The sequence below is a fragment of the Desarmillaria tabescens genome (genome assembly GCF_030435595.1).
Source record: "Desarmillaria tabescens strain CCBAS 213 chromosome Unknown EV420scaffold_17, whole genome shotgun sequence".
Taxonomy (NCBI): domain Eukaryota; kingdom Fungi; phylum Basidiomycota; class Agaricomycetes; order Agaricales; family Physalacriaceae; genus Desarmillaria; species Desarmillaria tabescens.
Window position 1 is genome coordinate 720,423 of NW_026848316.1, and position 19,548 is coordinate 739,970.

Consider the following 19,548-nt stretch of genomic DNA (forward strand, 5'->3'; position numbering starts at 1 on the left):
CTTCGACTCGAGCTTCAACGCCTGATCCACGGTCAAATGTCGCTGTTGCGCACGCTCAGCATTTGTGTGGGGGCATTCCAGCTGCGACTGATCAAGGTTCTGGCTGGGATGACCATGGCATGCAGTGCAGCCACCGTTTGTGGTGATAGGATCCAGAGGACAAGGGGTCGTTTAAATTAATTGCTCAAGAACAAAGGCATAACCTCGGTAGTTTTGGACTCCGCGGACTTTAGGTGTAGCGGAGGAAGGGCGACTATACAACGAGAGGGGAGAACGGCATTAACGTTTGAATAGTCAAAATTGAGACGATACAAGGTCTTGGTATGCCATGACGGGAAGGCCGGAGGAGCAGTGTCTTGGAGACTTGACGGTGAGAGAGCGCGCCAGGACCTTCTAACTGTGTCATTATGACTCAACATACGTCTCAAGCGCAGATGTTTTCTCCGCCATCGAATAATTTCGGATCCCTACCGCAGCGAACAGAACTGATGTTTCAAATATCCAGAAACTCAATCTTTTTTTCGTCCTACGGGGAGGCCATAAATTGAACGGTGAAATTCATCGATTTATCCGCCCACCATGCTGTGCTCGTACCTCTTCACATTCGCGTCGCTGGTCTGCACTGCTCTCGCTCAGCAGCACAATGCTGAGCCGATTGTCAATGGGACGGCTGATGACGGTTGGCAATCGTTCCCAGACGTTATTGATGCTAAGGCGTATCCTGACTGGGTCGTAGATGAGGACGCGGGAGGATATCTGGTACATCTTCCCCTCTGCCCTGGCTTCATTATCTGACGACAAATGTTAGCCTGTATACCAAACAGCTGGCCTGAACAAGACAGAAGTAACAAGAGCAATTATTGTTTTGAATGGCAAGGTGCGATAAGAGTGCTTTCATTCTCAGACTATCAGTCCCTGACGTTGTGAACAGGATAGAACTTGTTGGTCCGGTGAGTATTTGCAACGGTCCATACCGCCCCGCATAAATCTCATTGCTCCCAACTAGACTGGACTGCGATGAATAACGCGCTTTATAATGCTACCTATGATGATCCCACCATCGAACGCGACCACATATCTATCATGGCTCCTTGCTTCTTCACAGAGGCTGACTTGAAAGCGGGCGCGGCAACAGACGACCAGCTCATATGGGATAATACGACTTGGATCAGCGGGCATTCCAATGTCGCCGATAACCCATCAAACTTTAGCACGTACGATGTCCTCGATACGCTTGTGGCGTACTACATGAATACAACCGTCTACCCGAATTTACAGGTCCACCTCTATTCCGACATGCCATTGCCCTTTTGTTGATGATCATATTCAGGTCGTCGTCATTGCAGGCCACTCTGCCGGCGGCCAAATGACCCAGCGCTACGTGGCTCTCAGGCCGTCAAACGAGGATGATAGCCGACTGCATTTCTGGATCGGTACGTCCTTCCAAAGAGCGAGAGAAAAAAACTAACCTTAAAACGATAAAGCCAACCCGGGTTCCTTATGCTGGCTAACCTCGGACCGCCCATTTCCCGACGATGACTGTGATGGCGTTGATGATTTCAAATATGGGCTGAAGGCGAACTTCCCCGCCTACGCAACTGCGGATGCTCGTGTTCTTGAAAGGGAGGGTATCATTGAGAGATACAACGGGCGCACAATTAGTTATGCCTGGGGACTCGTAAGTGATGTTATTTGTCTCAGAGTGATTTTCTACCACTCGTTACAGGAAGACCATGGTGACGGCGACCCTCGATGTCAAGCAAAAGTCAGTAATCTAATGTCCCTTTTCTGCTATTATGTAATATCTTACATGTTGCAGACCCAGGGGAATTCGCATCTAGAAAGGGGACAGTATTTCGTGTCGATGCTGGAGGATATGGGAGGCGTACCTAATTGCACCACCGTCGATTGGGTACCCGGTATCAGCCATGACGCTGAAGGGATGATGGCAAGCAATGTGGGAATCGATAAGGTGAGGATATTGGCATACAGATGGGAGCCCATTTCCGTAGCTGATGATTCCGGTAGTTATTTCGATTTATGGGAAACGAGGGATGTGCTTAACGGGGGCACGCAATTCAGCTCTACACCGGAACGTCACTAATAATCGACTCCGCAATGTTCCACCAACGTCAGAATATGCGGGTCTAAGTTTTGAAAATAACTATACATACTCATCTAATTTTTGTAGTCTTCTACTCTTCGTATGCGACCGTGTCGATATCATCTGTTTCTAGGTAGTCCGTCATTCAGGAAATGATGTGAAATCTAATTCGAGCTCAATGGCATACGTCTGAACGCCCCGCGTTATTCCTCGATACAATTGCCTTCGGATCTCGGAGCTCACACTAGTCCTGGAGCAATGTTAGTTGTCCGCCGTCGTCGATTGGAAGACTGACTTCTTGTATTGCACTAATCTTCCTGTAACCAGTTTCTGTATGGAAATACTTGCGCTCTCTAGTGCATACTAAATCTTACCAACTTTACAGCTTCTCTACGTCTTATTTATTTTCACGGCCTCCCAGTAGTATTGATTCGTCTCGAGGCTTCATGAGATGCTCCACCTCAGTAACCCTGGACGCGTGGGTGAAGTGTTATAGACGTTTTAAACCTGCAAAATACAGCATGTGGAGTCACCGTCTTGCCGCGCCTTCGACCAGCTTCCTATTTGAGATTGTCTCAGATCATTCCAGCCGTCCGCGCCAAAACCAAAACTGTGAACACCAGGTCGCAAGGAGGCAGGGAATCGTTGTGGACCGCGCTACTTTGGCGGCCATCCTCTAGAATTGGTCACGTATCCTTGTGGTGCGTGGGTGGCGCAGTGACACTGACCTCGGTGAGCTGCGCTGTTTCGGCCCGAAGTGAACCTGATCAAGTCATGTACGGGGTCGGCCCCTATGTCCTGTTCTCTCGGATGAGTCCAGCTGCAGTAATGGATGATGAATCTCAGGGCAGTGACCGAGATGTGTCCCTCGGGGTAACGGGATCCACACTTTTTGTTAGTAGCATGGTTGAAAAGGTTTAGCGTGATTTGCTAGATTATCGTTTTGTGATGTCCTGGCGATTCTTCTGTGTCGAAATAGTTCGTCAGACGAATTCTGTAGTAAGCATTCAACAGACCTAGTAAGTAAGACGATCTACGTTCCCGGATCACCGTCAACAAAGAGGACCTTCTCCCGTCCAACTCTGCTCAAACGAAATTTCTTCAATGGTGGGACATCGTTCCTGTTGTAAATAGGTCTGACAACTTGGACGAATATAGCGCCTTAAAGTTCTTATACTAGGTCTTTACATTCTAAATTTGTCATCCAAGTAAACATCCGCGGAGGCAAATCCAGCGGGATGTCCCAAAAAGGCATTCAACGCTTGCGATTTTGAAATCCAGGGCGAGATTCTATTTTTACGCAGAATTTACGGGTGCCGCCTATTGAGAACATGCCAGAGCTCCCATTTCAATTGTTCAACAACGTTGGTAATAGGCGATATCTCCCTTGCAGTCGCTCCGTGGGCAATATAACTGGCCTTCCTACTCGAGATTGTCTCAGATCACCCCGGCCAGTCGAGCAATAAACAAGACCATGGACATCAAATTTCAGAAAATCCAGTATTCGTTGCGGACCGCGTTACTTTGGCGGCCATCCTCTATGGCTGCTGTATTCAGCGTAGTGACCTCGATGAGCTGCGCTGTTTCGACCCGGAGTGAGCCTGATCAGTTCATGACGGTTGGTCCCTATATATTTCGTCCTGCCCTTTCGCAATGAGTCCAGCTGCAGTAATTTATAATGAATTGTCCGGGCAGTTGTACAAGGATGTGTTCTTCGGGGTAACGAGGTCCGCTTTTCATTTTATTACACGACAAGTAGCTGCTATTGTTCAAATAATAAGTGAGCTATTATTTTGCAGGTTTTGCGAAGGCTCCAACGTGTACATCCCTGACTTTAAGGACAGAGGCGACTGACTCTCGCGTCCTGAGTAAAGTGGGTGGCACGAGGGATTGTTCATAAGGATAATCATTTTATTAAGATGCCAACTAGTAGTAGCATAGAACGATCGCATCTCGGGCGCAAATATTAAGGCAAAGTGCCTTCCTTCAGCGAAACACGTTGACACAGGTTAACAGAAGGAAGATATGCAAGAAAGGCGAGCCCTGCCAATGGGTTACCGCACCACGACATGGGGCGAAGAGAAGATTACATATTGTCGACCTCGTTTCTTGATCTCGCTGGGAACCGTGCACTGTTACTCCAGAGGTGAGATTGGAAAACATAGAACCACATACCGTTGGCGCCTTTGTCGTGTTTCGAGCCAGATCCATCGTTTTCTCGCGACCACGACCCCTAGAAGAAGGATAAGCGTTGGCATCGCACTCGCACAATCTTCCCAGGTGCAAGCGAATACACGAAAGAATTGTCTTCACAGCATAGCTACGAAAATCAAGGAGGCGCTGAAAAAGAAACAGGATGAGGAAGAGCTCACTCAGGAGCTAGACGCAATGGAGGAAGCAGTACGTAAGAGATTTAAAGAAGGCGTGTTCTCAGCATAGGCTTTCGGATCCGTTTTCTCTTCTCCCGAAGAAGAATAAGGCAAGGAATCTTGAAGGAAGTCGACTGCATTACCGTTAAGTTCGCACGCAGTGAGCAGGTTGAATACGGTCACTCTATCTCACGGGTACGCAGACGCGAAATAGATCTCCAGTTCTCTCTCTACATGCTTGAATGTCTTCTGAATCAATACGATGTGAATGTATGCGCATCAAAAGAGCTCAGTTTGCAATGACGCGGTTTCTACACCCCAGAACTAATGACAGCCGACTCTGAAGCAACATTATGGACGCCGCTTCAGGCGAGATGCTTCTCGGCCTTCCTTTTCCTGCTGCTAGGCTAGATTCGACGGATCGTCAGTACTATCAAAAGGTGATAGAAATTTGAACGAACCTGGCGTCCTTGCAACTCCTTCGTGGTCACTGAGGATATCCTAGGAACAGCAGTATCTGCATGGAGGTTAGTAAAACTAGGGTATGATGCAGGTATCTCACCTAATTCTTTGCGCGCCTGATGTGCCATTTCGGTACGATGAACCTCCGTATCAATCTGCTCTTGAACAGACGCTAACGCCTCTTGATAAGATTTCTCGCGTTCGTCGCACTCGTCCGCTTCAACTTGAGTCAAATGGATTGCATTCTTCATGGCTTCGAGGACCTTTGTATGGGCATCATCCACGACGTCGACAATCGCCATCAGATCAGCAAGAGTCGGAGCCGGACTGGCGAGGTATGAGGCGACGGCAGCTTTGGTCTCGTCGACGATGCTCGAGTGATGTGGAAGTACATCAATATATGTACCATCGTTCTCAGCCGTGAGCGAGGTACGAGATCTCTTCATGGTGCTATCGACAAGAGGTTCAGGACTCGCTTGGAGGAATATTAGCCTTAGGCGAGGTCGGGAAAATACAGAAAATACATGCCTTCGTTCTTCCTCTCCACGCCCGATACGTTCTCTTCAGCTTCCAGATATTCTATAGCAGCGAGTCAGGACAGCATGAGGAAAGAACGAAAGCTGGAGATCCGCACTGGCATATACTCTTTCTTTGGCTTCGAGCTTCGCGATCCTCAGCATCGTAGGCTCTTCATCAGCAATGGCAGCTTCCAAGGCAGCGTCGGCGCTGATGATAGCGTCATCCAGATTCTGTATCACTTGGAACATCGGGGAAAGTGTAGCTTTGAGGGTGATATGGGTGGCCATGGTGGTCAATGAGAGCGTGAACGTCCCGACACCCATATACCCGTCCCAATTAGGCGACCCAAAAATTCCTCTCACGCAACCGACTTCATCGAGTGTCAATCTTGATTAAAAAAAGAATAACGCGAAAAAATACGTGAAGAGAAATGAGAATGAAGTCCGAGATGCGCGTTTTATCGACAATTGAAGACCTCAGAGTCTCAGACTCCAGAGCATAGAGAAAATGCTGGCGGCAGTTGTAAGGCGAGTGAGACTACAACTCGAAATCAAGCCTGGATTTTCGACTATCCAATACTTGGCCCGCAGCCATGTAAGATGCGATAGGATATCCAGGTATGGCCCATTATGTGGGGCTTGGAACGAGGGTGGCCGAATAAGAGAACGGTTTAAGCTCCGCTTCAAACTCCTGGTTTTCGCCACACGCGTTCTGGATCCTAATTTGGCAATGAACGCTCGAACATGCATGATTTTTCCATTAACCACCTCCAGTGACACTCATCCGTGGCTCATTTGCAGCAGCCAAACAGGCACCCCAGAAATGAAAGACGCGTCGGGGATCATTTCCTAGCCGACGGCTTTGTCCGCACATCATTTGAATTTCCAAGGCACTCTTAATCACGTGATCCTAACCAACTTATGTTGAACTTGATGCCGCTGGTGCCCACTGCTTGCCATTGGCGGCACATTTTCAGTTTCTCGCAAATGACTTGTAAGCCGAGCTGAGGCCTTCCATGGTCTGAAAGGACTCATGTCCAAGCGTTGATATAGGTATTACACAAAAGACATGGTAAATAGCTCAACTGATATTTTTGTAGAACCAAGTCGTTACCAAGTCGATGACGCTTTCATTTACACATATCCGTACGAATGTGAATATCTGGACATGGCCTGGTAGGAAGGATATGCAACTAATCTGCCATTGGCTCCGACTCGATGATCGGAATCTCTCACTATGTCTCAAGTCGCCCGTGACATACTTTGACCACGAATCTAACGAGTTTCAGAACGATATCGTTCGTCGTGCTATCGTCCTCGCCATGGAAACACAATGGGGGGGGGGGGGATGTACATCTCCCCAGCATCCGTCCTCCTTCCTTGTGGTATTGATGCTGCATGCATTCCCCCAGACGAAGCCCTCTCGGTCCACTATACGCCTCCTCCTCCCATTTTTCAGCTTTCAGCCATGAAAACGATCTACATCCCTGGTTTCGGTGGCGTCGTGAGTGTCGTGGAGATTGATAAGTCGCATTTGATCTGCAAGCGATTAGTCCTTGATGTGGAGTTTGACAAAAACATCGAGCTCGAACGTCGCCGGCGCGATATCCTCCAGTCTGAACTGGACGTCTATAGCCTCCTCCATGGATCACCTTATGTCTTCCCTATCGTCGGCCGTGTCGAAAGAGTCCGGCACTTTGTCGTCTACGATGATCCATACGTCAAAGATGTTCCCGTAACTGACCGATTTCTCATTCCTTTCGCTGGGACGCTCTCTCAATGGTGTCTTGGATTTCGTACCGAGTGGACCATGCAGGAGAAAGAGTGCCTTGCTCTCACGCTCATGGATGCCATGCTTGACTTTGAGCAGCGCGGAGTCTATACAACAGACTTGAAATGTTCAAATATCCTCCTTACAAAGGGAATTTTGAAAATCATCGATCTAGACTTGCAGACGCACACACTGGGATATTCTAGATGGGGCGTCGAGGGCGGTAACGCGGTTCAGGCTTTGTATAACATGTCCATGGCAATCAAGGAACTTTTCTTGTCTGGTACCACGTACACAATCCATCGTGAAGGGGCCGTTCCCAAGCCTTTTGTCCAACTCATCGAATGGTGCGAGGAGGATCCCTTTGGTTCTGTCGCCGAGATGATGGTAAAGACGGCAGATATGCTAGATCCCGTCCGTGCCAGCGTCAAGAATATGTCTGCTTCTACCTTGGCAGAGGCGCGGCTGTCGCGATGCAGATCACTCGCAAAGACGGAGGATGAATGGCGGTTTGCACGAACGTATGATTCCGAGCTTGATGAATATTTTTCTTGGTTGCCTAGGTATTTCGAAGTCCCCTCCCTACCTCTGATTTGCGCCTAATTTTTTCACCTTAGCATAGATGATTGACCAGTCTCTTCCGTCATCCAATACCATCGAACGGCTTGATCGGCAGAGACGTGGGCTTTCTTTGTCATATGCAAATTGATCGTCAATAGCCACATCATCTGATTGATTCTGCTAGTTATCCCCTGGCCCTATCATCGTGATCCTCTTAATGCCGAAGGCCTCAATACCAATACCTGCATACTGATAGAGCGAGCAAAGCGATGTAAGATGACGATAACAATCAAGGGATACTTACTGCCCGGCCTTCCACGAGGACATTCGAAAGAATATTTTGGCCTGAGACTGCCACACTTCAGCCTCAAAGGGGCGTCAAGACCGAGGCCCAAGGATAGATGGCGAGTCTGTAGGTCAATCCTTCCCTCTGCCGTTGTACGATTACTGATCCTTCGGAAGGCGTCCTAACGTTGGCGCAACCGTCATAACCCGTTACCAGGGACTATTCCTTGACGCAATGGTGGGGCTCCCCTCCGTGCTAATTGAAGGACCGACCAAGAATCTCGAATCTCTCAATCCATACAGACCTGACTAGACCGCACGTTGTTCTTCAATGAGTTTTTGATTGCTGCAAAGACTGGATGCATCGTGGCATGGGCTCTGCATGCCAAACTGCTGCATTCATCTGCAGGAACTTGTAATTCGGGCTATTCATACGAACCCTGTCTATCAATCTCTTTCAACCGCTTACGGAGGAGCCTTGTCTATGCTCGACGACATTTTCTCAAGGGCGAGATCCCCGTTATGAGCTCTCCTCGTAGCCTTTCATTTATATACGCCAATCGAGGACATTGACCGCCACAATGCGACAGGCATCTAGGAACCATCTGCGGAAGCAGATCTGCTATCTGGTCCCAAAGAGGCATTCACCGCTTGCTGATTTCAAACTATGGGCATGATTGTTTAACAAAAAAAGGAACACTCACCTTGACTTGCTCAACTTCTCTGACTCGACGATTTCATGTGATTCGATTTCTATTTTTGATTTTAGCACCGCTCTTCTGACCAGGCTAGTAATTACTCACTGAAGAGGGGAAGATGGTCGCAGTGGAGAGACGATCGTCTGCCTCGCATCCAATTCCTCGTGTGGCTTTCGCGCTGCCGGAATTGGAGAAGACACAAGCCGCCCTCCGAATCCTTCCGGACATGCGTCGAGGCCGATGAGTCAGTCAACCAAGACATCATCCCCATCGAGGTGAGCTCGCGAACATCCACTGACCAGGATTATCAGTGGTTAGCAGCATCGACCCGCCATGTGCCAGCAGAGCTAGCACACGGACGCCTCTACGACTGTCCTTATGAAGACAGGCTATCCTGTCTCCTTCGGATCAGCCGCTGCATTGCCCGGCAATTATGGGAGTATTTGTGGGATTTGCGTTCCCCGGTTTAGTATGGCGAACTCGTGTCCCAATGTTCATGGTTTTGATTTCCTGCTAGCTCACTGGTATGATCTGAGACAGGCAAGATCAGGCTATCTAGAAGGCAGTGCGACGTTCTATTCAAAACAACATTCCTCGAATCAAAAGCATCCATAAATCCCACTCGTCGGACTTGGTCATTGACAATTGCGGCGTCCATTAAGTTTCCTCACATCTCCTCCAGAACTATACATTGGGTCGGGTTTGAACGTAGTGGGGACCCTCAAAATTATTATTCTCGCAACGCGATGAGATCTATGCCATTAAGCCATGTAGATCTTGCACATGATGCCATCCTTTCCATGTCAATATCAAGTCACTGGGAGTTTGGGGTCGTTGAAGCTGCAGCAGTGGTTCCAGCACTATGTGAACAATCAATGAACAACGATGCGAAATTAGACGCAGAAAAGTGCAATATGATTGTCTATGAAACATTCATGAACTTCAGTCCTCGCTGCTGATAACGAGGATCGAAAGTTGCAACTGCCCAAAAAAAGTCTATTACATTCTCCAGATGTCAGTGAGACCATACACCGCTAAGCCATAGGGATCTCGCAAATTTCTGTTCTGTTTGCTATAACGTACTACAGATTCCCTTTCCTCCATGTTTCGCCACAAGGCAGCTTGGATCAATCTGAAGTTGCCTTCGAATGTCGAATTTCTGCTTGACGCTCGCTCGCTTACAACCAATCCAGCGAAGCAATAACGATTTCAACAACTTCGCCTTTGCATTATGCAAAAACATTTAAAATGAATAACATAGTAGCTAGCTTCGTGCTTGGAATATTTCTTTAATGCTTGCAGCTGGCGCACTTGCACTCGGCGCCCTGGCAAGAACAGCTATGTTCGACGTATGTCAACAATCAAGACGTCAAACCATCTCTGAAAGGTTTACTTACGAAGAACAGCTGCAGGCAGCGGTTCCGCAGGTCTGAGATACGGGAGTTTGAGCAGTCTACGCAACAATGAGCACATCAGCACGGAGGTGAACAATCAGAATAAATGGGTACGTACGAATTGCATGTTGGTTTAAGATGGGAGTTATCGACTTGGACTTTCGATAGCGTCTACAAAATTCCTGGGGCTTTTTATACTAGCCCTTGCACGTTTTCGGCGGCAGGAAGAAGCGGACCTCGAACCGCCGTTCCTTGCAGCCACATGCCTCCCCACCGAGGCGGTACTTTCGGACCCACAGATATAACGTCACCTTCCTTCTCAGTAGCCCTTTCCCTTCACTTCTACTTGTTATTCATTTGTCTCCTGCATCCGCTGTGAGAATTCTTGGTCGAAGACGAGTATTTCAGACCTTCAGTACCCTGCATTTACTCGAAGGTGTTTGCACCCGTTAACGCCACCGCATCGATACGGCTGATGGTCTTAATTATTCTTGTCTGGGCATCGGAGAGATGGGGCGTGGCGTCCGTGGCGGAGCCGTTTCTCCGTCTGGTTTTGTCCATCTGGAATCGGGGCCCAGTGGTTGGGTTGAGAATAATTGGGGATCCGTTCTTGGCTCACCGTTTTAGTAGAGGAGACACCATCGTTCCTCAGGACCGCATTGTCTTAGCGGCAATTCTTCGGTCTGGTCTTCCGTAGTCTTGCTCGAGGTGTCCTCGGCCTCATGGGTGCGAACGTTTTCCTTCTCAATGCCGTCGGGTAATGTTGCACTCCACTAGTGCCGTGCATAGAGAATCGCTTCGAACCTCAGTCGTGGATTCTACAAAGGAGCCTCTGGAAGTGAGCTTGACATGAGCTTGAGAAAGCCTCGCATAACAAACAGAAAGGATACATTCTTTGATGATGGTTTATCCAGTAAAAGAAGTGGCCCCCGCAGGCACGGACGACCTCACCCTATATTACACTGCCCCGATGAATCATTACCTGTTGCCGGGTTCATCATGGATGAGCAGGTAGCTGGAACCGGCCGGAATTGCTTCCAACCGAAATGCGTATCTCACCGAAGCCAATACGACCCGTATCCCATGGCCATCTAGGATACGGCGATTTCCAAAGGATGGCCACCAAGGGGACGCGGGCCACTATCTCTAACCTAGTATCCCTGGGTCAACACTTCAACAGTTTTAATTTTGTGACAGGCGGCTGCGATGATCTGAGACAGGTATAAATCAGTCGACTGTTGTACATCGGTAGACATTCACGAACGGGAAAAAGATGAGGGCATGCACAGCTTACACACTCATCAAAGGCTATTGCACTCCGTCAGCACTCCTCTGCTCTTTTTGGATGTCGCTGAGAAGATACGATTATCAGAGGGAGAGATTCGGATAACCAAAATCAAGTCACAAATCATTTTATTCCTTTCAAGCTGCCTATTCAACGCCTAATGTCGAGGACTCTGTCAACTAGAGAGATATGTAAAGAATATAGACGAACGTACTCGGGCATCATTCTTCGACCTGAATCTCGACTTGTGATCCATCGGATTTTCATTTGCTAGTGAAGTAATCTTGAGCACCGGCGGATGCGAGACAGACGCTGTAGGGATAGAAAGTACAGTCGCTGGCGTTAGGTGAGGTAAAAAGACATTAGCGCATCTCGAGACGATCGAGTCGACTTAGTTGTCTGCCTGGAAATCCTTTTATGAACGAATCCTTGTGAGAGGGTGACCTAGAAATGGTGCATCAGCGACGGGCGATGCAATGGATGGCGATTCGCTCGAGGTGTGTCTTGCTAACCAAGTAGAGCATTCCAACCTTTATGCTGAATCCCTTCTGATGTTGAAATATCATTATTTCGTAGGCGTTCACGATCGGGAGCCCGCCTACAATTGCACAATCAGGTCGACAGTTCATATTTCTCCTTCCAACAGTCACCATCATCTTTTTACATTCATCTTCGCCTGCTCTTTGATTTTCGTCTATGACGACTCCAGCAGTACCATTGTCGAGAATGCAATGGCAGCTGTTGCCCGCTTTGTTGCTCCTCCCGATTCAGAAAAGATGCTCGAGGGATCAAGAAAGGTCGTGGCGATGATGGATGAGGCCAATCAATTATCAGATGTTATCCCAATCTTCTGATGCAATTCTTGGAGACCTGAAAACGGCGGTTTCAAAGGATGAATAGACGAAGGAAACGCTGGAGGACCAACTCGCAGTGGTCAAGGGCGACACTACGCTGCAGTCCTGGGATGACATCAAAAAACTGGTGCATATCCAAATTTCGGAGCCCGCCTCGTCTGATATACATACAGAGGATCACCAAGAGAAGGAACAGTCCCGCGAAGCAGCTTCAGCCAGATGCCGGAAAGGTGCGTAGACGCACGCTCTCTTGGCAGTCATTATGCAATCTTAATCAGCACTGAACCTATCATTCAATCAGTCGTGACTCGTCGTCGAAGGAAACAGCTAGGTTCTGAAGGGAGGATAAAGAGTGATATATACCTCCGTCGTTCGGCGTCAGTACTAGGAACTCTTCGAGATAGTTTGAATGGGTTTGATTTGTCGAACTTTAGCGAATGAGATGTGATCTTCATGACCGTTCACCAATTTTACGCATACATGTCCAGGTAAAACGTTTGCTTAGGCGTAAAGATATCAGTGGAGAAACCGCCCGTAGGTTTGAAGTCCGGGAATAGGTGAGCCACGCTATGGTTGGAGGAAAACCTCTCCGAGGTTGGCCGCTCATCATCGCTAGTAATTTACCTTTGCTGGGCCGGGGCTTACCGGGGATTTTATGGTAAAAAATACTGGGTCATGTGACTTTGTAATTCCATTTCTGGCTGGTCGCTACGGGGTTGCTACCAGCACTTGTCAATGCATTTATGCCCCAGTGTTCGCAGTGAGTCTTTCGAGCGTGACTTTATGGTGCGAAACTAATTATATACCATTTATAACAGTCAAAATCAATGGTATAATCGTTGTCATTACTCGTAGCTGCCTGAATAAGGCGAAGCCTTTTGATTCGGTCCTTGATTCTGCAGCAAGGCCGCCGAGGAATGTACTTGCGAAATTGTGACTGGAAGGAACATCTTCTAGAGACTTGCGCGCTGATACAGGTTTGAAGACGTCATTCTGAAGATTGGCTGTTGGGATAGAGCCAAATGAGATCAAATTCGACGGCTCAGAATGCAAGAGAGCGCAACAGGATTCAGATACGCGGCAGCCAGATATAATGGGGTATAGTAGGTGCTCCTTTTTACGAACAAATTGCTATGCCGATGATGCATTATATCCAAAAGCTCGTCGCCGACATTATCAGGGAAATTGTTCTCCTCGTTTAGAGATAATTTTCGGTATAAACGTCACGATATTTGCCAAGGTAAAATTTTGGGGGATCTTTGTATGAAAAATCTCGGATTGACTTTTCCTGTCGGGGTCGATTGTGGGTCAGGATAGAAGAAGCCAAGGATGGGAGCAATGTTATGAATAGCCACTCCGCGTCTTTGTTATGGATCTGCCGAAATCCGGAGATGCGAGCACGAGGCGAGGAGTGATGATCGAAGCGAGGTATGATTAATTAGAAATGATGTACGTCGTTAGGGAATATAATGGATTCCTGGCGAGGGTTCGTGAGGAGACCTGAGAGGTCCGGTTTGCGAAATAAAGGAAATCAGTAAGCGCGAAGCAATTACTGAGGGAAATAGCCGGTAAGCGCGGAGCAATTACCGATATAGAAAGCCTGTAAGCGCGAAGCTATTATGGGCTGAGGGTGAAGGCAAGCGCTAAGCGTAACCTTCGGGTTGGTGTCAGAAAGCGCTAGGCATATCCAACGAGTTGTTCAGCAAGCGCTAGGCGTAACTGAGGGTTCATGCAGTGAAGGTGTCCTGAAAGTGGTAGATTGATCAAAGCTTTTTAATACAATGTTACCTACGAGTTTATATACTAAGGAAAGATTAGAGTCATTATTATTCTATAATGTTCCATAATATTCTAGTATCAATACGAAGAATAGAGAAAGTAAGAGAAAGTGCGAGCGAGTCACTACTAGGACCGAGAAGGCCGAGTTCGGGCATGTGTTGACTCATGCACCGAATCAGTGGATACCCAATATCCATAACAGTCTTCTTCTATCTCGTTCACATAAGCGTGGAATTTCGATGCTGATTTTCATCTTTTCTTGAGTGTTCTTTCTTATTTTACTACTTATCTGTACGTTATCTGGGTCGCCACTCTATGACCCGTGCCTTCTCATGCCAGATACCGCTGAACAACGCCGTCTATTGGTTCCCTTGCCGTTCTATATCAGTGGCCAGTGGTTGGCGACCTCATGAGTCATGGCAAGAGCGTGATGTGTCATATGGTGCCAAACGGCTTTTTGAAGATCCTTAGCGGAGGTCCGATTCTTGGATCGAATGGGAACGATTACGAGTACCACCAAGCTTGACCGTTCAGCGTCGCCCAAAGCACTAACATTCTGAGCTTCCGTATGAGCCTCACGTACAAGATGTGCTTACAAACGGACAATCAAAACGACCTTCAGGATTGATTCGGGGGAGGAAACACGGGGTGCAGCAAGTACCAATCGTTCTGGCGGCCCTTCGGAACGTTCCACGCTCTCACGGAGTCGTGAATACTTATAGTCGCATTCCTCGTCTCACGAGTTCTCTTATCCCCCCGAGGTGCCACCACGATGACCATTCAAGTTAAACACTACGTTCCGCCGCCCGTCACGAAAGAGTCATGTACGTACACAATATACTAATTAAAAAGTACTTACACCCTACAGTGGACTATGCGGACCTTCCGATAATTGACCTATCCAAGAACCCGCGTCCCGAAGAAGTGCGCGAAGCTATGCAGACACATGGATTTTTCTATGTAGTTGGGCATGGTTTATCACCTACCGAGGTACGTGGTCTCTTCTAGGTATTTCTATCTCTCACCGATTACACCGTCCTGTAGAACCAGCGAATCTTTGACATTGCTGATATTCCGTTCACTGATATTAGTGATAGCGAAAAGCAGCAGTACGAGGCGAAAATCATACAGACAGGGTCCTACCAGGGGTATAAACTCCGGCAGTACTGGGTATGTCAAGCCGTGTCTACGTTTGGATTTTTGGGAAATTAAAGTTGGCTTTCATAGCACATCGACAACGGGGTGAAAGACCAAATCGAGCATTACCAGAGTAAGATTGATTGGTTGTTGTTCGCAGTGTGCTCATTTGAAATCTTTCAGTTCACCGAGATGTCACCATGCGACAGCACCCCAAAGGCCTACGCCCGTATCTCGAAGAGATCGAAGCATTTATAAAGCACAACCACTTTAATGTTCTTCATCCCATTCTGAGGTTGGATTCCCATTTTTCGCATTTTCCGTCTTTCTTATTTCACAATACAGACTCCTCGCATTAGGTTTAGGCCTCCCAGAAAATGCCCTCGTGGATATTCACGGATACTCCTCTGTCGGGGAAACATCTTGTAAGAGTTCTATTTGTTGAATGCCCACGGATCGCTCAGCATATCGATTAGTGAGGTTTATAAAATAGTTGCGTCCCGTTTTATATTTCGTCTGCAAGCTCCCTGATTGATATAAGTTACCCCCACTCCGCCGAGGACAACAAAAAGACGAAGAATGTTTGGCTTAAAGGGCACACCGGTACATCTAGTGCTATATTACGTTACATGCGACTGATACCTGTAGATACTGGTTCAATAACCATCCTGTACAGTCAGCCCGTATCGGCGTTGCAGATGCTTGCACCCTCGGGTGAGTGGAAATGGGTAAAGCATATCGAGAATGCGCTGGTTAGTATAATATACGCCATAGATGATTCCATTGCTGATGACTGAAATAGGTCATCAACGCTGGAGATGCGCTCGAGTTTCTGTCAGGAGAGGTTTATCGCTCTACGATTCATCGGTACGTCGATGACTTGTGTCTTGACACCTGAGTATTGACCTGCCACCAGGGTCGTTCAACCTCCCATGGATCAGAGGGGGTGCCAACGCCTTGGAGTATTCTATTTCTCTTTGCCAGATGATAACGTGAAACTCCTTCCTTTGGTTGACACCAAAACACCGAGTCGACGGTTTGTGGATGTGGACACTCCGACCATGGAAAAGTGGCGAAAGGGGAGAACGGCAGCGTATGGAAAGACGCAGCCGAGGAAGGTAGACGGGGATGAGAGGGTCGAAGAGGAAGTTATTGCTGGGGTTGTGATGAAGCATTATAACTAATGAGAGGTATCCGTAGTTCAAAAGGCTGTCAAAACATAAAGTGCAGTGATTATGATCCAAATTTTTCTGCCTTTTATGTCTACTTCAGGAATTGCTTTAACTATTAACCATATCAATTATGTACTTGATAAGAGCTGAGCACTAAGGTATAGTGACACAAGAAATCTGTGCTCGCCTTTTCCAGGCCCGACATGGACATTTGAAGCTCTGCATTATTGGGTCCGCACCGTACGGTACTGCGCACAAAGCGTTAGGCCGTGAGCAGTTTTCATTCGGAGCTTTGAAGTCCCGAAACACGAATAAAAAGTGACCCTAGTCGCAAGAGGAATTCATCCCTGTACACTGCTCGAACGAATCATTACCTGTTGCCAGATTCATCGTCGAAGAGCAGGACTCTGGAAGCCGACTGGAAGTGAGGTCATCACTTGCGGTCGAAATGTCGCATCTCACCGAGGCCAATACGACACCCCCCATATCCCATTTGGCCCTGAGATACAGTGACTTCCATAAGATGGTTCCCACGAGGACGCGGGCCACTGTTTCTAATACAGTATCTTTGAGTCTGCACCTTCACAGTTTTGATTTTCGCACAGCTGGCTGGGATGATCTGAGATTGTCTCAGCTATCGGCAGCGGCATTACTGAAGTTGGCGTGTATATTTTGCATAATACTTGCACGGTTCTCATCTTCATTCTGTGCGTTTGAATTAGTGGTCCTGCTCCTGTGACAATCAGTAGTCAATACTGCAAAGAAAAGCGAGGGAAAGTACCTTGAAGTGCACAGGACGCAGAACGAGCGTTGCTTTCCACTCAGTCCCGTTCTTTTCTGGAATCAGATGCACAAGGGCCGGCCTCTCGTGGGATATCATTCTCAGTCAAGGTACTTCCACGTCTGACTCTGCATCGACGGTGCTCTGAGAACACCGTCCAACACCATACAACCAGTGTGAGGTTTAACCTTGGGATGTTCCTTCCGCGTAGTTGCACAAAAGCGTCGAAAGAAAAACGACAAATCTAGATTGCGTTTTACGAAGCTACATAGCGTAAAACTGAACGATATCGTGGGGGCCGGGGTTCAGTATATAAAACAACACGCGGGTCTTGTCTGTGAGCGGCATATGCAGCCATTGGGGCCTTTGAAAGAAAAAGAAATTCAAGATGAACCTTGGCATTCACGAGAGAATAAATAACGTTTACTCATGAAGTCTGTTTAATCTTGTCGCCCAATTAAGGACTTAGTGACATCTTCTTCGACTCGCGAAATTGTCCGTGTTCCTGGACGACTTGGCCTCGGATGTCGCGCCACACTGCCAGAATAAGAGAGTGAATCAGCGACGCTATAGTGCACGGAAAAAAACAAAGTACCAGTTGTCGCGAGACATGTTAAGGGTAGGTGAGACGCCTGCAAAGTCCGCTGCATTGTGAGAGTAGCAAGAGCGGCATCATACTGGATATGCGACAATGACGTAGATTTCATGAGCAGCAGAAGAAGTGTGAAGCCAGACATAGAATGTTTTATTCTCCTCATCTATGACGATCCTTTCGCGGGGGTAACGACCGGACCATTTATGCATTTTGTTGCATGCTGGAACGAAGTGTTAGTAAGTACTGGGATTGACTTGGAAGTAGTAGAAATTACCTCTTGGAGAATATGAGATGCTTTTCTCTTTTCAACTATTTTCTGGGAGACACCGTCAACGAATACATAATAAATGGTGGTCAGAAAACGTGTACCGTGAGAAGCACTTTTTCGTTCCCCAAAGACTTGAGGTGTCGTTACGAGGCTAGCTCCTTCGCCTGCCTTAGTAGGTAGACTTTATTATCAATGAACGCATCGTACAGCAATAGAGGAAGAATGGGCTCGTATTGACGATGATGCGGGTTCTGTGGGTCGTAAATGAAAAGGCAGTCCTACTGTTCACTGAAGGAGAATGGATATGAGAAAACGGTTAGAAAACCAGTGACAAGGAAGAACATACGACGTAAAATGACCTAGACATGTTTTCTAAAACTGATTTCAGCACCGGTGAAAAAATAAAAATGAACTCGCTCACATTGCGGCACAGGTACAACCTGTACATTAGATTGTAAGAGGCGTTGCCAACGGAACGCCCTCAGCTCTAACGGCGATCAGAGACAAAGTTGATTGACTTATAAGTATGGTCGCCGATCCAACAAGGGGAAGACGCAGAATTAAAGAAATAATCGATAAAGGCGGCTTCACTCGGGTTCCAAGTTGGTAGAGATGGCGACGTGTATGTGGAGGAAGGTGGTCCTGGCACGAGTTCAACATTGGTGCCCATGTTGGTTCAGTATCGCTTTGAACTTCCTTGATACACATCTGAGGACAACTAACTCAAGCTGCAAGCACCATGCAAATATCTGAAGCCATGAATGGGATAAAGATAAAATTTCGTACCTCAAGGACCTGCTCAAGAGACAGCCGTGGATAGGAAATACTCATTTCATGGTATGTATCTACTAGAATTCGACATTGCGTGGAGAGGTGGTCGCAGTATAGGAAGAAGGAAGAGATACCTGATGGTAAGAAATGAAGCGGTAATGCTGCCGTTCAATTGCCGTTAGGCGGAGTTCTAATTCCCAGCCCTACCTCCGAGTCGGCACTTTTTAATGAGTCCTATATGTTACATATAATGACGCGGCATCTACCTGAGTATATGGGCGACTCTAAACTTTATTCTAGCTCATTTATCTTCCATATACGGCTTTGTATGGGTCCAAACTGGTTCTTAGTATGAAATACCCGAGCTAGCGCGTCTTTTTTGGCTCTTATCTTCTCTCAGCATCATCCACAAACCATGACCAATACTTTTACCACTGCAATATCCCCCGCGTCACAATGTCCGCACCCTTCATGTTGGCCCAAGAGCTCGCTCCAGTCCTACAGCAAATTTCGGCACTCGATATCTTCCTCAGACGCGGCATGCGGCATGTGCGAAGGAGCAGGACACGGTCCTTGCACCTTGCACCTTAGGAGCGACTCCAGCGAGAGTATACGCTCATCACAAGACCTCATAAATTATACTAAGTGCCTGGACCGTGTTATTATTTTTACCTGTCGCTAATTTACCGATTTCTAGGTCACCTCTCACCTGAATTCATTGCTGAAAGGTTTTCCAAACACCTC

At 47.5% G+C, this 19,548-nt stretch overlaps 5 protein-coding genes across 5 annotated transcripts; 4 read left to right on the forward strand and 1 right to left on the reverse strand.

Annotated features, from left to right (window-relative positions):
* The first annotated feature begins 331 nt into the window (after positions 1-331).
* On the forward strand, positions 332-2,247 carry EV420DRAFT_368640 (uncharacterized protein). Its single transcript, XM_060481871.1, has 9 exons — positions 332-370; positions 435-759; positions 809-877; positions 932-950; positions 1,007-1,278; positions 1,331-1,433; positions 1,485-1,765; positions 1,820-1,972; positions 2,029-2,247. The coding sequence occupies exons 2-9, from the start codon at positions 580-582 to the stop codon at positions 2,062-2,064; spliced, it is 1,113 nt and encodes a 370-aa protein (XP_060330906.1). The 5' UTR covers positions 332-370; positions 435-579; the 3' UTR covers positions 2,065-2,247.
* Positions 2,248-6,376: 4,129 nt separating this feature from the next.
* Positions 6,377-7,827, forward strand: EV420DRAFT_1748096 (uncharacterized protein; the record flags this gene model as incomplete). The annotated part of the gene is made up of 2 exons (XM_060480223.1): positions 6,377-6,506; positions 6,554-7,827. Exon 2 carries the CDS (start codon positions 6,787-6,789, stop codon positions 7,825-7,827), a length of 1,041 nt encoding a protein of 346 aa, XP_060330907.1. The 5' UTR covers positions 6,377-6,506; positions 6,554-6,786.
* A 2,209-nt stretch (positions 7,828-10,036) lies between these two features.
* Positions 10,037-10,795, forward strand: EV420DRAFT_1543513 (uncharacterized protein). Its single transcript, XM_060473210.1, has 3 exons — positions 10,037-10,106; positions 10,166-10,221; positions 10,281-10,795. Exons 1-3 carry the CDS (start codon positions 10,061-10,063, stop codon positions 10,539-10,541), a joined length of 363 nt encoding a protein of 120 aa, XP_060330908.1. The 5' UTR covers positions 10,037-10,060; the 3' UTR covers positions 10,542-10,795.
* A 3,775-nt stretch (positions 10,796-14,570) lies between these two features.
* EV420DRAFT_368834 (Clavaminate synthase-like protein) lies at positions 14,571-16,533 on the forward strand. The gene is made up of 10 exons (XM_060481872.1): positions 14,571-14,904; positions 14,949-15,070; positions 15,125-15,250; positions 15,308-15,350; positions 15,401-15,512; positions 15,563-15,642; positions 15,694-15,709; positions 15,759-15,969; positions 16,020-16,084; positions 16,134-16,533. The coding sequence occupies exons 1-10, from the start codon at positions 14,853-14,855 to the stop codon at positions 16,399-16,401; spliced, it is 1,095 nt and encodes a 364-aa protein (XP_060330909.1). The 5' UTR covers positions 14,571-14,852; the 3' UTR covers positions 16,402-16,533.
* Positions 16,534-17,627: 1,094 nt separating this feature from the next.
* Positions 17,628-17,907, reverse strand: EV420DRAFT_1642979 (uncharacterized protein; the record flags this gene model as incomplete). The annotated part of the gene is made up of 2 exons (XM_060477436.1): positions 17,628-17,707; positions 17,766-17,907. 2 exons carry the CDS (start codon positions 17,905-17,907, stop codon positions 17,628-17,630), a joined length of 222 nt encoding a protein of 73 aa, XP_060330910.1.
* Positions 17,908-19,548: the final 1,641 nt, after the last annotated feature.

What these genes read in the sequence shown, in the direction of transcription:
- EV420DRAFT_368640 (XM_060481871.1), top strand. Translation starts at nt 580, where the DNA reads ATGCTGTGCTCGTACCTCTTCACATTCGCGTCGCTGGTCTGCACTGCT. An exon ending in CCGACTGCATTTCTGGATCG is followed by an intron (nt 1,434 to 1,484) that starts GTACGTCCTTCC and finishes AAAACGATAAAG; the next exon opens with CCAACCCGGGTTCCTTATGC. An exon ending in ACCCTCGATGTCAAGCAAAA is followed by an intron (nt 1,766 to 1,819) that starts GTCAGTAATCTA and finishes TACATGTTGCAG; the next exon opens with ACCCAGGGGAATTCGCATCT.
- EV420DRAFT_1543513 (XM_060473210.1), top strand. Translation starts at nt 10,061, where the DNA reads ATGCTTGCAGCTGGCGCACTTGCACTCGGCGCCCTGGCAAGAACAG. An exon ending in CGGCGCCCTGGCAAGAACAG is followed by an intron (nt 10,107 to 10,165) that starts CTATGTTCGACG and finishes AGGTTTACTTAC; the next exon opens with GAAGAACAGCTGCAGGCAGC. An exon ending in GATACGGGAGTTTGAGCAGT is followed by an intron (nt 10,222 to 10,280) that starts CTACGCAACAAT and finishes ATGGGTACGTAC; the next exon opens with GAATTGCATGTTGGTTTAAG.
- EV420DRAFT_368834 (XM_060481872.1), top strand. Translation starts at nt 14,853, where the DNA reads ATGACCATTCAAGTTAAACACTACGTTCCGCCGCCCGTCACGAAAGAG. An exon ending in GCCCGTCACGAAAGAGTCAT is followed by an intron (nt 14,905 to 14,948) that starts GTACGTACACAA and finishes TACACCCTACAG; the next exon opens with TGGACTATGCGGACCTTCCG. An exon ending in ATGGTTTATCACCTACCGAG is followed by an intron (nt 15,071 to 15,124) that starts GTACGTGGTCTC and finishes ACCGTCCTGTAG; the next exon opens with AACCAGCGAATCTTTGACAT.